Source organism: Rhinoderma darwinii, chromosome 2, assembly GCF_050947455.1.
Source record: "Rhinoderma darwinii isolate aRhiDar2 chromosome 2, aRhiDar2.hap1, whole genome shotgun sequence".
Lineage (NCBI taxonomy): Eukaryota > Metazoa > Chordata > Amphibia > Anura > Rhinodermatidae > Rhinoderma > Rhinoderma darwinii.
Window position 1 is genome coordinate 48880985 of NC_134688.1, and position 13852 is coordinate 48894836.

The 13852-nt window shown below is 41.0% G+C and overlaps 1 protein-coding gene across 2 annotated transcripts in view; it reads left to right on the forward strand.

Moving 5' to 3' along the window:
- Positions 1-13852, forward strand: part of MIPEP (mitochondrial intermediate peptidase) — a 123911-nt gene that overhangs the window by 17802 nt on the left and 92257 nt on the right. For both annotated transcript variants that reach the window (XM_075851623.1, XM_075851622.1), the window contains exons 5-8: positions 6848-6911; positions 9964-10146; positions 10793-10949; positions 12901-12949. In XM_075851623.1, the coding sequence (XP_075707738.1) occupies positions 6848-6911; positions 9964-10146; positions 10793-10949; positions 12901-12949 (453 nt within the window). The remainder of the gene's footprint in view (positions 1-6847; positions 6912-9963; positions 10147-10792; positions 10950-12900; positions 12950-13852) is intronic.

Here is a 13852-nt window from a genome sequence, read left to right on the forward strand (position 1 = left end):
CCCTTTAATAAATGCCTTGAGGGGTGTAGTTTCCAAAATGGGGTCTTCTCAGGAGTTTCTTTTATTATTTCACATCAGAGCCTTTGCAATTGTAAAGCAATACTTTGTAAATCGCCAAATTAGGGCTCAATTTTACATGGTAATCTTTTACTCCTGAGCCTGGTCGAATGTCCTGGCAAAAGATTAGGGCCACATGTAGGGTGATTCTAAAACCGGGAAATACAGCATAATAATTATAGGGCTGTCTTGTTAGGGTGGCACAAGCTGGGCACCATATATTGGCATATCTATGGAAAAAATCCCATTTTCACTCTGCAACATCGAGTGCACACTAATTTCTGCAAAACACCTGCAGGGTTAACATGCTTACTACACCCCTAGGTAAATGCATTGAGGGGTGTAGTTTCCAAAATGGGGTCACTTCTGGGGGGTTTCCACTGTTTTGGTCCCACAGGGGCTTTGCAAATGCGACGTAGCGCCCAGAAACCAATCCAGCAAAATCTGCACTCCAAAAGCCAAATAGCGCTCATTATTTCTTTCTAATCCCTACTGTGTGCCAAAACAGCAGTTTATGACCACATACGGGGTATTGCCATACTCTGGAGAAACTGCTTTACAAATGTTGGGGTTCTTTTTGGCCTTTATTTGTTCATAAAATGAAAAATATTGAGCTAAAGCTACGTCTTATTGGAGAAAAAGGATTGTTTTTATTTTCACTGCCCAATTCTAATAAAATCTATGAAACACCTGTGGGGTCAAAATGCTCACTATACCCCTAGATAATTTCCTTGAAGGGTGTAGTTTCCCAAATGTGGTCACTTTTGGAGGATTTCCACTGTTTTGGCACCGCAAGAGCCCTTCAAACTTGAAATGGTGCCTAAAATATATTCTAATAAAAAGGAGGCCTCAAAATCCACTAGTTGATCCTTTGCTTCTGAGGCCGGTGCTTCAGTCCATTAGCACACTAGGGCCACATGTGGGATATTTCCTAAATCTTCAGAATCTGGGCAATAAATATTGAGTTGTGTTTCTCTGGTAATAGTTTCTGTGTTACAAAAAAAAAATTGATTCAAAATGAATTTCTGCAAAAAAAAAATTACATTTGTCAATTTCACCTCTACTTTGCTTTGATTCCTGTGAAACGTCTAAAGGGTTAAGGAGCTTTCTAAATGCTGTTTTGAATACTTTTAGGGGTGAAGTTTTTAAAATGGGGTGATTTATTGGGGGTTTCTGATATATAAGGCCCTCAAAGCCACTTCACAACTGAACTGGTCCCTGCAAAAATTTCCTTTTGAAAATGTGAGAAATTGCTGCTAAAGTTCTAAGCCTTGTAACGTCCTAGAAAAAGAAAAGAACGTTTAAAAAATGATGCCAACATAAAATAGACACGTGGGAAATGTTAACTAGTAACTTTTTTGGGTGTTATTACTATCTGTTTTACAAGCAGATACATTTAAATTTCGAAAAATGCTAATTTTTTCAATTTCTCAATAAATTTTGGTGTTTTTCACAATTAAATACTAAATGTATCGAGCAAAGTTTGCCAGTAACATAAAGTCCAATGTGTCACGAGAAAACAATCTCAGAATCGCTTGGATAGGTAAAAGCATTCAAAAGTTATTACCACATAAAGTGAAACATGTCAGATTTGAAAAATGTGGCTCTGTCAGGAAGGTCAAAAGTGGCCAAAGAGGGAAGGGGTTAAAGCCTATTGTAAAATATGAGCATTTTGGTTTAAGGCGTTTTTTTAGGGGCCAGTTGCGTTTTTAGTTTTTTGTTTTTTTTAAAAAGCTGCATACTATTAGGACCCAGCCTGTTTTGGCCTTCAGGACACAGCCGATTTTTTTCAAATCTGACGTGTTACTTTATGTGGTAATAACGTTGGAATGCTTTTACCTATCCAAGCGATTCTGAGATTGTTTTCTCGTGACATGTTGTACTTTATGTTAGTGAAAACATTTTGTCGATAATTTTGGTATTTATTTCTGAAAAACAACACAATTTAGAAAAAATTTGCAAATATTAGCATTTTTCTAAATTTAAACGTATCTGCTTGTAAAACAGATAGTAATACCACACAAAATAGTTACTAGTTAACATTTCCCATATGTCTACTTTAGATTGGCATCGTTTTTTGAATGTCCTTTTATTTTTCTAGGACGTTACAAGGCTTAGAACTTTAGCAGCAATTTCTCACATTTTAGCATTTACAAAGTGTTTTAACCCTTTAGGTGTTTCACAGGAATTAAAGCAAAGTAGAGGTGAAATTTACAAATTCTATTTTTTTTGCCGAAATTCATTTCTAATACATTTTTTTTGTGTAACAGAAGGTTTTACCAGAGAAATGCAACTCAATATTTATTGCCCAGATTCTGCAGTTTTTAGAAAGTGGATTTTGGGCCTCCTTTTTTTTTTAATATATTTTAGGCACCTTGTCAGGTTTGAAGAGGTCTTGTGGTGCCAAAACAGTGGAAACCGCCATTTGGATTTTGGAGCACAGGTTTTGCTGGATTGGTTTTCGGTTCCATGTCGCGTTTTGCAACACCCTGGAGGGACCAAAATAGGGGAAACCCTCTAAAAATGGCCCCATTTTGGAAACTACACCTATCAAGGAATTTATCTAGGGGTATTGTTAGCATTTTGACCACACAGGTTTTTCGCTAAATTTATTGGAATTAGTCTGTAAAAATTGAAATCTACTTTTTTTTCTGAAAAAACATAGAAATTTGTAATATTTACGAGGAATAATGAAGAAAATCACCCCAACATTTGTAAAGCAATGTCTCCTGATTACGACAATACACCATATGTGGTAATAAACTGCTGATTGGACCCACAGCAGGGCTCAGAAGGGAAGGAGTGCCATTTGGATTTTGGAGCACGGATTTTGCTGGATTGGTTTTCGGTGCCATGTCGCGTTTGCAACGCCCTGGAGAGACCAAAACAGGGGAAACCCCCCAAAAGTGACCCCATTTTGGAAACTACACCTCTCAAGGAATTTATCTAGGGGTATAGTTAGCATTTTGACAACACAGGTATTTTGCAGAATTTAGTGGAATTGGGCAGTGAAAATGAAAATCAACTTTTTTTCTAAAAAAGCATAGAAATTTTAAATTTTTACAAGGAATAAAGGAAAAAAAGAACCACAACATTTGTAAAGCATTTTCTCCTGATTACAGCAATACCCCACATGTGGTAATAAACTGCTGATTGGACCCATGGCAGCGCTCAGAAGGGAAGTAGCGCCATTTGGATTTTGGAGCACGGATTTTGCTGGATTGTTTTTCGGTGCCATGCCGCCTTTGCAACGCCCTGGACGGACTAAAACAGTGGAAACCCCCCAAGTTACCCCATTTTGGAAACACCCCTCAAGGAATTTTTCTAGGGGTATAGTGAGCATTTAGACTCCACATGTCTTTTGCAGAATTTGTTAGAATTAGGCGGAGAAAATTAATATCACTATTTTTTTCCACTAAAATGTTGAATTTTCTCATTTTCACAAGGCATAAAAGGAGAAATAAACAACCAATTTTTGTAAAGCAAATTCTCCCGCGTACGGAAATACCCCACATGGGGTCATACGTTTTTTTTATTCAAAATGAATTAACCCTTTCAGGACTGATCCATTTTTTTGCTTTCTTATTTTCGTTTTTCACTCCACGCCTTCCAAGAGCCATAACTTTTTTCTTTTGATTCCATTTTTTGGGGTTTTCGTTTTTACAGCTTTTGCCGTGCGGTAGAAACGAAAACTACCGCGATTTTGGCGGTTTTAATTATTTAAGTTTTTACGGTGTTCACCGTGCGAGTTAAATAATGGTATATTGTAATAGTTTGGCCTTTTACGAACGTAGCGATACCAATTTTGTTTATTTTTTTACATTACTTTAGAAGAAAAATGGGAAAAGGTTTTTCTTTTTTAACTTTAAACTTTTTTCTTTCTCACTACTAATAACTTTAATTCTTCTACACATTTTATTAGTTCCCTTAGGGGACTTGTACCAGCGATCATTGGATACATTAGTATTGCAGCATATTTTTATCTCTACAGGCTTCTGTAACCGCACGATCGCTGTTCCTGTCCGTTAGTCCCGGGTGTCAGCTGTAATACAGAGCTGACACCCGCAGCGTATGCAGCGGGCTCAGAACGTGAGCACGCTCCATACATCAACCCCCGCACCATGACGTGCTATTAAGTCATAGTGCGCAAAGGGGTTAATGCACAGCGGATGGTGTGAATATGGCAATTTTCCACTGATATGCCATTTTTGGCGATGCCATATATGTGGGCGCAAACTGCTGTTTGGGCACGCTGCAGGGCTGAGAAGGGAGGGACGCAATTTTGCTTTTGGAGCGCAGATGTTGCTTGATAGTTTTTCTGTTTTGGGTTTCGCTGGTATTTTAGTTTATAATGTGGTGGCATATGTAATCTGTGCGGAGTACATCAGGGCATAATAAGAGGGTATAATAATGCGGTAAATAAAGAATAATTCATAGATATGTGGCCGGTGTCGCACTGATAAATGGTGTCGGATCTTATCCGCTTTTGGAATACTGCACATTTTGCATCGCCATATCCTGAGAGCCAGAATTTCCATTTTTTCACCACCGGAGCCGTGTGAGGGCTTATTTGTTGCGGGACAATCTGTACTTTTCATTGATACCATTTTTGGGTACATGCGATTTTTTGGATCACTTTTTATTCAATTCTTTTGCAAGCCGGGTGACCAAAAATCAGCAATTCTGACAATGTTTTTTAGTTTATTTTTTGCGGCGTTTACTGTGCACTATAAATGACAATTTTACTTTATTCTGCGGGTCGATACGATTACGGTGATAACATATGTGTATATAGGTTTTTTTATGTTTTGCAGCGTTTGCACAATAAAATCACTTTTTTATAAAATAATTTATTTTCTGTGTCACCATATTCTGAGAGCTGTAACTTTTTTATTTTTCAGTCAAAAAAACTGTGTAAGGGCTTGTTTTTTGCGGGACGGGTTGTAGTTTTTATCGGTACTATTTTCGGGTACATGCAACTTTTTGATCACTTTTTATTCTCTATTTTGGGAGGGGTGGTGACCAAAAAATAGCGATTCTGGTGTAGTTTTTTATTGATTATTTTTTTTGGGGTGTTCATCGTGCGCGAAAAATAACACTACGCGGTGATACCAGATATGTGTACTTTTTTTAACGTGTTCATTTTTTTCCTATAATGAAAGTCTTATAGGAAAAAAATGCATTGTTTGTTTATATAACTTATAACTTTTCTTTTTACACTTTTTTTTAAAATATTTTTATTACTTTTTTTTACTTTTTTCACTTGTCCCACTAGGGGACACTTAGACTTGCAGCTTTGATCGCTGCTGGAATACATTACACTACACACGTAGTGTAATGTGTTCTAACTGTCATTGTGACGTGACAGTCACACTGACAGGAAGCATTGGAGGACCGACCGGAGGACCTCCGATTGCCACGACAAGCATCGGCAGCCCCCACAATCACTTCGTGGGGGCTGCCGATGTACTTCAAACCACTTAAATGTGGCGAACGCAATCTCTCGCCGCATTTATGGGGTTAATTGCCGAAATCAGCGGCGATGGTCCGCTGACCGGCAAGACTGGAGTGTCAGCTGTCGGGGACAGCTGACCTCCCTGTTCCTGGACACTGTTCGTTAGGACGGTGTGCTCCGGGAACTACTTCGCAACTGTACGTCCTGATGCAGGAAGCAACCCCTCTGCAGGACGTACTATTGCGGAGCAGCGCGTGAAAAGGTTAAGTATTGGTTTTTTTTTCCATAGGTTTCGCTATAGAACTTTAAAAATGCTAAGAAATACACCTGTACAATGACACAATAAAAAACATCTGTACAAAATGGCACCATAAAAACCGTCATTAAAAACGCATGTTGTTGACACATGCGTTTTAAACCGTTGAAGAAGAGGTGTGTGAAGGAGGCCTGTAGGTTAAAAAAGGCTGTTACCTGTAGAGCTTGTGGGGTGGACTTCTTTACAACAAAATTCCAGGTTAAAAAAAAAAAGACTATTGGGAAAAAAACAAACAAAATAAAAAGTGGTATATCAAATAAATAACCATAACATTCCAGCACATTGCTTATACCAATACCAGCTACTGAGTTTCCAAAAAAACCTTACTGAACGGAGACAAACTGAAACCATTCGCAACGGAAGCATTACTATTGAAATCAATGTCAATGCTAACGGAAAGCTATGGTTTTCGTTTGTTTCAGTTTGGTTGCCGTTCATGGGTTCCCCTGACGGAGAGGTCAGACGAAACCCATGAACGGAAACCCCGACGCAGATGTGAACGAAGCCTAAGAAAACTTCTACTGGGCTGTGTCTGCAATGTAAATTTAGTGATCACTGTCTTTCTGATTGCTTATAATATGGGTTGAAAAAGTAACATAACAAGACTTCTCACTTTCAAGTAGGGTAAAACGGTTATTAAAGGGGCACTGCCATTTTAAATGAGAGCTTTGACCCTACTGCCTTTTTACTGAGAGTAGAGAGCCATTGAAAAGAGTTTTCTGACAGGTTCCCTTTAATGGACTAGCCAGCACATTTAAGCTGCTTTTGGCTCTTTTCATAACTTCCATAGACTTCAATGAAGACAGTCCCACACATGGGTGATCACCTTCCTATAGATTTCAGTGGCGAAAAACATCCACTGACAGCTGACGAACATGTGTTATGGGGCCTTCATTCTCCCAACAAGTGAGGCCCCAGAGATGGGACCCACACATATCAGGCATTTGTGGCATATTCTGATTGGAATATTCCTTTAATCCTGGTTACATGTAATCACTTGTCCTTTTTTTATTTTACAGACGGGTGGCTGAATTGTTTTTGATTGATTTTGAAATCAGTGGAATTCACATGAATGAAGAAAAGGTCAGTTCATTCTAGAAGGAGAAAATAAATAGGTTTATTGTGTATCTTTCTAGTATGTATGGCATTTTTTGATCGAATATATTTGCATAAGCCCTTCTCCTTGGAGATAAAAGGATCACATATACAGTCCGATCCAGAAGTATTTGGACAGTGATACAATTTCCATCATTTAGCCTCTGTACATCACCACAATGGATTTGAAGCAAAGCAATCAAGATGTGATTGAAGTGTAGGCATTCAGCTTTAATTCAAGGAGTTTAACAAAAATATTCCATTAACCCCTTAACACATTATCACGTAAATGTACCTGATAAACGTTAAAGGGAAGTATGGAGCGTGCTCACGGGCTGAGCACGCGCCATAGTCAGTGGGTATCAGCTGTGTAATACATTCGACACCACTGCAATGGGCGGAATCAAAGATCACCCCTTCGATGTCGTGATCAATCGCAAACCGCAGCATCTTAGGCGTTAGAAAGAGGGGGTGGCCCCCTCCGACAGCCCATTGGCCCCCAGGTCTGCCATCTTTGGACTCCATATGGGCAAAATCGCGGATGGTTGTGCCCTCCTGTCCCTCACCTAGCCAAGACTACTTCTAATTGCATGGTGGATGCAGCCTCATTCGGCGATTTTCTGAACCGCCACATTTTTTTGCTACAGCTTAGGTTAGCGGAACCACCACTGAATGGGTTCGCCAATTCCGTCACAGTATTCTCTGTGGGGCAGCTCAAGAAGAGTTAGTGGACCTCTCCCATTTGCTGTCTAGTGCAACTAAATACTTGTATGATGGCTCTTTGCATTTTGCATCCAGGACGCCTCTGCTTCTATTGTTCCTGCCTTGCTTAAATGCTGGTCCACTAACATGGCATTAAAGCGGTCCCTGACTGCTCTCCCCTTCGCAGGTTCCCGACTGATTAGGATGCGTTTGGATGGGATCATTTCTGAAGCATGACCAAGGTTCTCAGCTGCTTTCTCTAATCCCCTACCATCCCACAGGGCAACTCCTTTCTTGCACTGCAATGCCAGGTCCTTTCAACAAAAGTGAGTCTCCGAGGTTGGGGGGGGGGGACGACATTTCGGAACCTCACGGCTCAGGGCCTGTGTTCCCAACAGGAATCCCCCCTTCTCACCAACTTGCTGTATTTGAGGGCAATCTCCATTTGTTTCCAATAATGGACAACACTTCTGTCTGGTTCGAGTTCAGCAGCAATGACAGAAACCTCGAGGATCCTGGAGTGGGCAGAGCTCCACCTTCCTGCCCTTACACCAGTGCACATCTCAGGGGTTGACCATTGGGTCACGAATTTCCTCAGTTGCGAACGGGTCTCTTCATCAAGAGGTTTTCGACCAGATCTGCTCCAGGTGGCGCAGTCCGTATGTGGACTTGAAGGTGTCCAGGTTCAACCGCAACATTTCCTTATCCATATCTCGAGTTTGAGATACAGAAGCATGTGTGGTCGACGCTCTAGTGGTTCCATGGCACCAATTCAACCTGATTTATCCCTACCCCTTCTTCCCTGGCTGCTCGGGGGAGATCAAGGCCGAGGGGGTTACCACCATCCTCTTGGCGCCTGTATTGGTGCCTCGTTGTTGGTATGCCAACGTGTCTGCTGGTCAACATTCCCTGGCCATTGACCCTCCAGACCTATCTGCTCAAATTTAGTCAAATGCTGCAAAACTGATAGGACGGGGCTTCACAGTATAAATGGATACTGACCCATAACATACCTCTAAAGCAACCCAAGAGCTTCTTATGGCAAAAAAATTGAACATTTAATACTGGTCGAGTCAGTCAACCTAAATGAGCTTTGCACTTACTGAAGACAACGCTGAAGGCAGAAAGTCCCACAAACAAGCAGCAGCTGAAGGCGGCTGCAGTAAAGACCACGAATGTCAAGGTTGCCATTTGGTGTGCATGGCTTTCAGGCTTCAGCCAGTCATTGACCACATCAAAGTATTAAACAATAATCCTTATATTTATAATTGTTACTTTGTCAAATTACATTTGAGCTTTTGAAAATGGAGGAACAACATAAAAATATGGCTCTAACTAAAGGATATGTACACCTTTGAAGACTTTTTTTTATTTTATTTTTTTAACTAAAACGGTGTATTTTGTGCAACTTTGTAATTTATTTTTATTAAAAATAATTTTAAAATTTTCAGGTACAGCTTCTATGTATCCTGGATACATAATAGCTGTATCCTGCACTGAAATGCGAATCCGTCAGATCAGCGGGACTGACGGCTTCAGTGACAGCGGGTACGCAGGATCCACCTGTTATCGATCACATCTAAGTTCATAAGACATAAGTCAGAGACACGAAGGACCCGCTGTCACCGAAGCAGTCGCTCCCGCTGACCTGACCGATTCAGGGTTCAGAGCACGATACAGCTATACAGGATACATAGAAGTTGTACCTGAAAAAGTAAAAATTATTTTTAATAAAAACTAATTACAATGTTGCACAAAAAAAACTCTGGTTAAAAAAAAAACATATTCAAAGGTTTTTCAATTGGTGTACAGGCTCAATAGAAAGTCTTTGAGCCCGTACACCAACTGCTCGGCTTTCCGAGAAAAGCCGATCAGAAATGAAGCGGCTCAGCGCTTTTGCCGCTTTGTTTTAGTGATCAGTGGGGGTCTCAATGCTCGGACCCTCACCGATCAAAACTTCTGACATGTCACTATGACTAAGAGGCTAAATTCTAAAAATTGTCATTGTCCAAATACTTCTTGACCCGACTGTACATTAGGGCATATGGATGGCATAGATCGGGTTCCTGTGCTTTGGGTTCCCCTGTGTTAAACAAAGCGGAGAAGCACTACAAAGAGCTTTTTCAGTATGGAAGGCAAAATGATTTGAGCCTGCTGAAAGATGCTTGGCAGAGGCCGCAGACAAAGCAGTCAACAAATCTTGGCCAGAATAAAGATTAAAGAATGCTCTACCTGGCCCTACGCCAAGTTTCTTTGAGGGTGTAGGGTTCCCTGGGAGTGTAAATTTTGGTCCAAGTCTAATATCTGTGTCTAAAGAGTAATTTTTGTTTCAATGCAGCGTCAGAAGGCCGTCAACCTAAATGTTGTGATTGCAGATTTAAGTAATGACTTCCTGATGGGATCCAACCTACCGAATAGAATTGATATGAGTGTTATACCAGATCATATCCGCTCCCATTTTTCCTGGGACGGGAAGTACATACAGATTAGTGGATTACAAGCAGACTGTCCAGATGATCTGGTAAGTGATTTGCAGGTGTATGTGGTTTGCACAGTGAAGCTTTTCAATTAAATATACAGTAAACGGAAACTGTCACCCGGACACGTTCTTTTTAGATCAGGGCATATGCAAAATACCCATCAGGTCTGAACCATGGACCCAATTGTGTCTTGTAAACTTATTGGCGAAGAGGATTTGAAGTAAACAGCTGAGAGGGCTATGCGGAGGTGGCAAGGTATTTTCCAACCCCCCCTCATAGACACTTAGGGAGATTGTTTAGTGGGTGCAATTACATCCTCCAGTTCAGGGTTATTAGGACACTTGTAAGACTGTGTTCACATGTTGCGGTCATATTAAGTACAGTTTGTATATCACGGACCGAACACAGCCATCTGAATGATGCCTTAACAGGAGGTTAGCATCTTTACCTCGAGATTTACATTTCTGTAGCCATTCCAAATTTTTCTTGTTAAAGTAAATGACCCTTCAATTAGAGATGTTGCATATTCGTAGGACTTTTGTTTATGAGCGGGGGGATTTGGGTGGGGTTCGGAAGTCTTTGTTGAAAATTTGTAAGAATAAAAACTTTTTGGATCACAAAAAAAAGTTATAAAACTTATTCCAATCTAGCTGTAGCTTATTTTTATTTTTTTATATTTTTGTTTAGGTACGGGAAGCAGCTTTCAAGATCTTCCTTTATCCTAACAGCAGACAGATGATGTGTTTGGATGAATTGCTCGGTAGTAGAAATGCGTTGGCTCAGCTCGTGGGATATCCAACATTTGCACACAGAGCATTGCTTGGGACCATGGCAAAAACTCCAGGTAAAATGCTGAGATTTGTGTGATAGAAAGCTTACGTTTTTCGACATTATATAAACTCAACGTTGTTGTTCTGTTCAATTGCAATGGTGATACGCCATGATTACTGCCACATCACTGCATAAACCTTTTCAACCGTGTATGACAAAATGTGCAAATATCGTGGAAAATGTTCTTCAGTTCTGTAAGAGAAGGGCTTCTAAATGAGACAAATGAACAAATGGATGCAACAAAGCCAAGTCTGTTATAAGATAAATAAGCAGTTTATTGGAAGAAAGGACAAGATAAGGCTTCGTTTTCATATGCGCCAGGGTCCCGCTCCGTCTGAGCTTTCCGTCAGAACGGGACCCTGACTGACACAAACGGAAACCAAAGGTTTCGGTTTCCATCACCATTGATTTCAATGGTGACGGATCCAGTCCCAATGGTTTCAGTTTGTCTCAGTGGTGCAAGGGTTCCGTCGTTTTGCCGGAATCAATAGCGTAGTCGACTATAAGATAAAATATAACAGCACTAGTGAAACAACAAATGACTGAACCTAGTTCCATCATGAAGGAAAGACGGGTCTGGGGGCAGGAAGATGAGTCGTCAAAGCTGCACCACGGTCAACCGAAGAACACCTGCTGGGAGTCGCAGTCATAGTTAAAATAATCACATTCTTCAGCAGCACAGTATATGCCTAAGATTTGTTTAAGCTAGTGATAAGTAGTGCAAAACTTTTACTAAATGGAAGTAATCAAAAGGCTCCTAGTGCAAAGTAAGTTAAAGGGGTTTTTTACGACTTTATATTGATGGCCTATCTTCAGGATAGGCCATCAATATCAGATTGGTGGGGGTCGTGCTCCCGGCACCCATGCTGATCAGCTGATTGAACGGGCCGGTGAGCACTGCGACCTCTTAGTTGTTACCAGACACAGCTATGTACATTTAGTGTTGGCTGTGCCTGGTATTGCAGCTGACTTGAAAGTCACTGAGGTGCAATACCAGACACAGCTGCAACCAAATGTACAGAGCTGTGTCTGGTAAACAACAAAGAGGAGTGCAGAGTACCTTTCAATCTGCTGATCAACAGCGGTGACCTCACCGATCTGATATTGATCGCCTATCGTGCGGATAAGCCATCAATATAAAAGTCCCGGTTACCCCCTTTAAGTTTTTATTTTATTTTTTTGACACAAAGACTATCCAGTAATATAGTTACTTAGGGTGAAGAGTGAACAAGTGTGAAACTGAATGCATATACCGTAGTCACATTTCAATTATTTCCTTTATGCCAAGATGCTGCTCATCTCCTGACAACCAGTTGGCGCATGTGGCTAAGATGTTTGGAAATGCTTATCATCTTGTATCATATGACTAGTATATCTAAACCATTCGATTAATACCTCATGAACACCTGCCATATTACAGATCTGTAATTCGGCGCCCGTAAGCTACTATGGGCCCATACTGTACCAGAGCTCATCTATTCTGTATGCAAAAAAAAATGGTAGGCCCCATTGCATACCATATTACATAAGTATTCTCATTTAAAAGCATTGCTTCTACGGGAGAATATGGTGTGCTTTATAGAGGTGCCATACGGTAGCACAGGTAGTGCCTACAGGTCTGCAATTCACATGCCAGAAATCTGCTGTTTGGTTAGAAAAGTACGAGATTTTCGCCCAACTATATTACCTTGTAGCTCAACCAACTGGCTGTCCAGTTCAGTTTGTATAATTAAAATCGACCTCCACCCAAAACATTTCTCTAACATTTATTTTTGCCACTGGATCAAAAACAGAGATTTGAAGAGAAAAAATAAGATATGATATTCACTAACTTCCACCAGGACTCATTTTGGGTGGAGTTGCTTTTTAAGATGGACGTGATAAGAAATCAAATGTTTATCAGCAATATATGATACTCTGAGCCGGTACTACTTTTCTAACATTCTCACTAATGTTATTGACAGAAACCGTGATGTTGTTTCTTGAAAAGTTATCCAGCAAGCTACAAGAACGGTGAGTTACTGGCCTCATTGTGGGGAGGACCGATCACGCAGGAAGGGCTTGTCCAGACCAGACAGCCCCTTTAACTGTGTCTGCAGGGGAATTGGAGCTATATATCAGAAAAATAAAGCTCCGACTGCTGTATAGATATAGTAGGAATTAGTCGGCACAGAATGTTGGATCCCTCGGCTGTTTTTCTGTTGACGCAAAGGCCACTAAATAACTCAGAGTGGCTCCTGCAGTGCTGTAACTGACTTCTGAAGTCCACTGTTTTTTTCCATGGCTAGCTTAGGCCTTATTCACACGACAGTGAAAAACGGCCGTGTGACGGCCGTCACAAAACCGTTTTCTGAGCAATGATGTTCTATGGGTGTATTCACACAGGCGTTTTTTTAACAGCCTGTGAATAATGGCCGTCAAAAAATAGGAAGTGTCCTATTTTTGTCCATTTTCACGGCCAGTAGGCCCCCGCATAGAAGTCAATGGATCCGTTTTTAACGGCTGTCAATACATGTAACAACCGATAAAAACGGATTTGTGACATGGGGATTGGCAAGGGAACTACTAGTTCCCTTTCTGGCTATCGGCGGCTCGATGACACACTCACAGATGCAGCGCTGTCTTCTTCTGGTGGGGTCGCTAGTCTTCACGGGTTCTGCGAAGATCCCGTGAAGACGAGAGACCACGCGTGAAAACACGCTGCTTCGGGGAGTGTCATCGCATCGCCTTCGCAGATCCCGTGAAGACGAGAGACCTTACCTGAAGAAAACAGCGCTGCATCGGTGAGTATGTAGGGCATTAATGTCGGGCTGTGTGGCATCATCTATATCGGGGCTGTGTGGCATCCTATACAGGAGGGCTGTGTGGCCTCATATACAGGAGGGCTGTGTGGCATATACATAGAAGAGTAGGGCT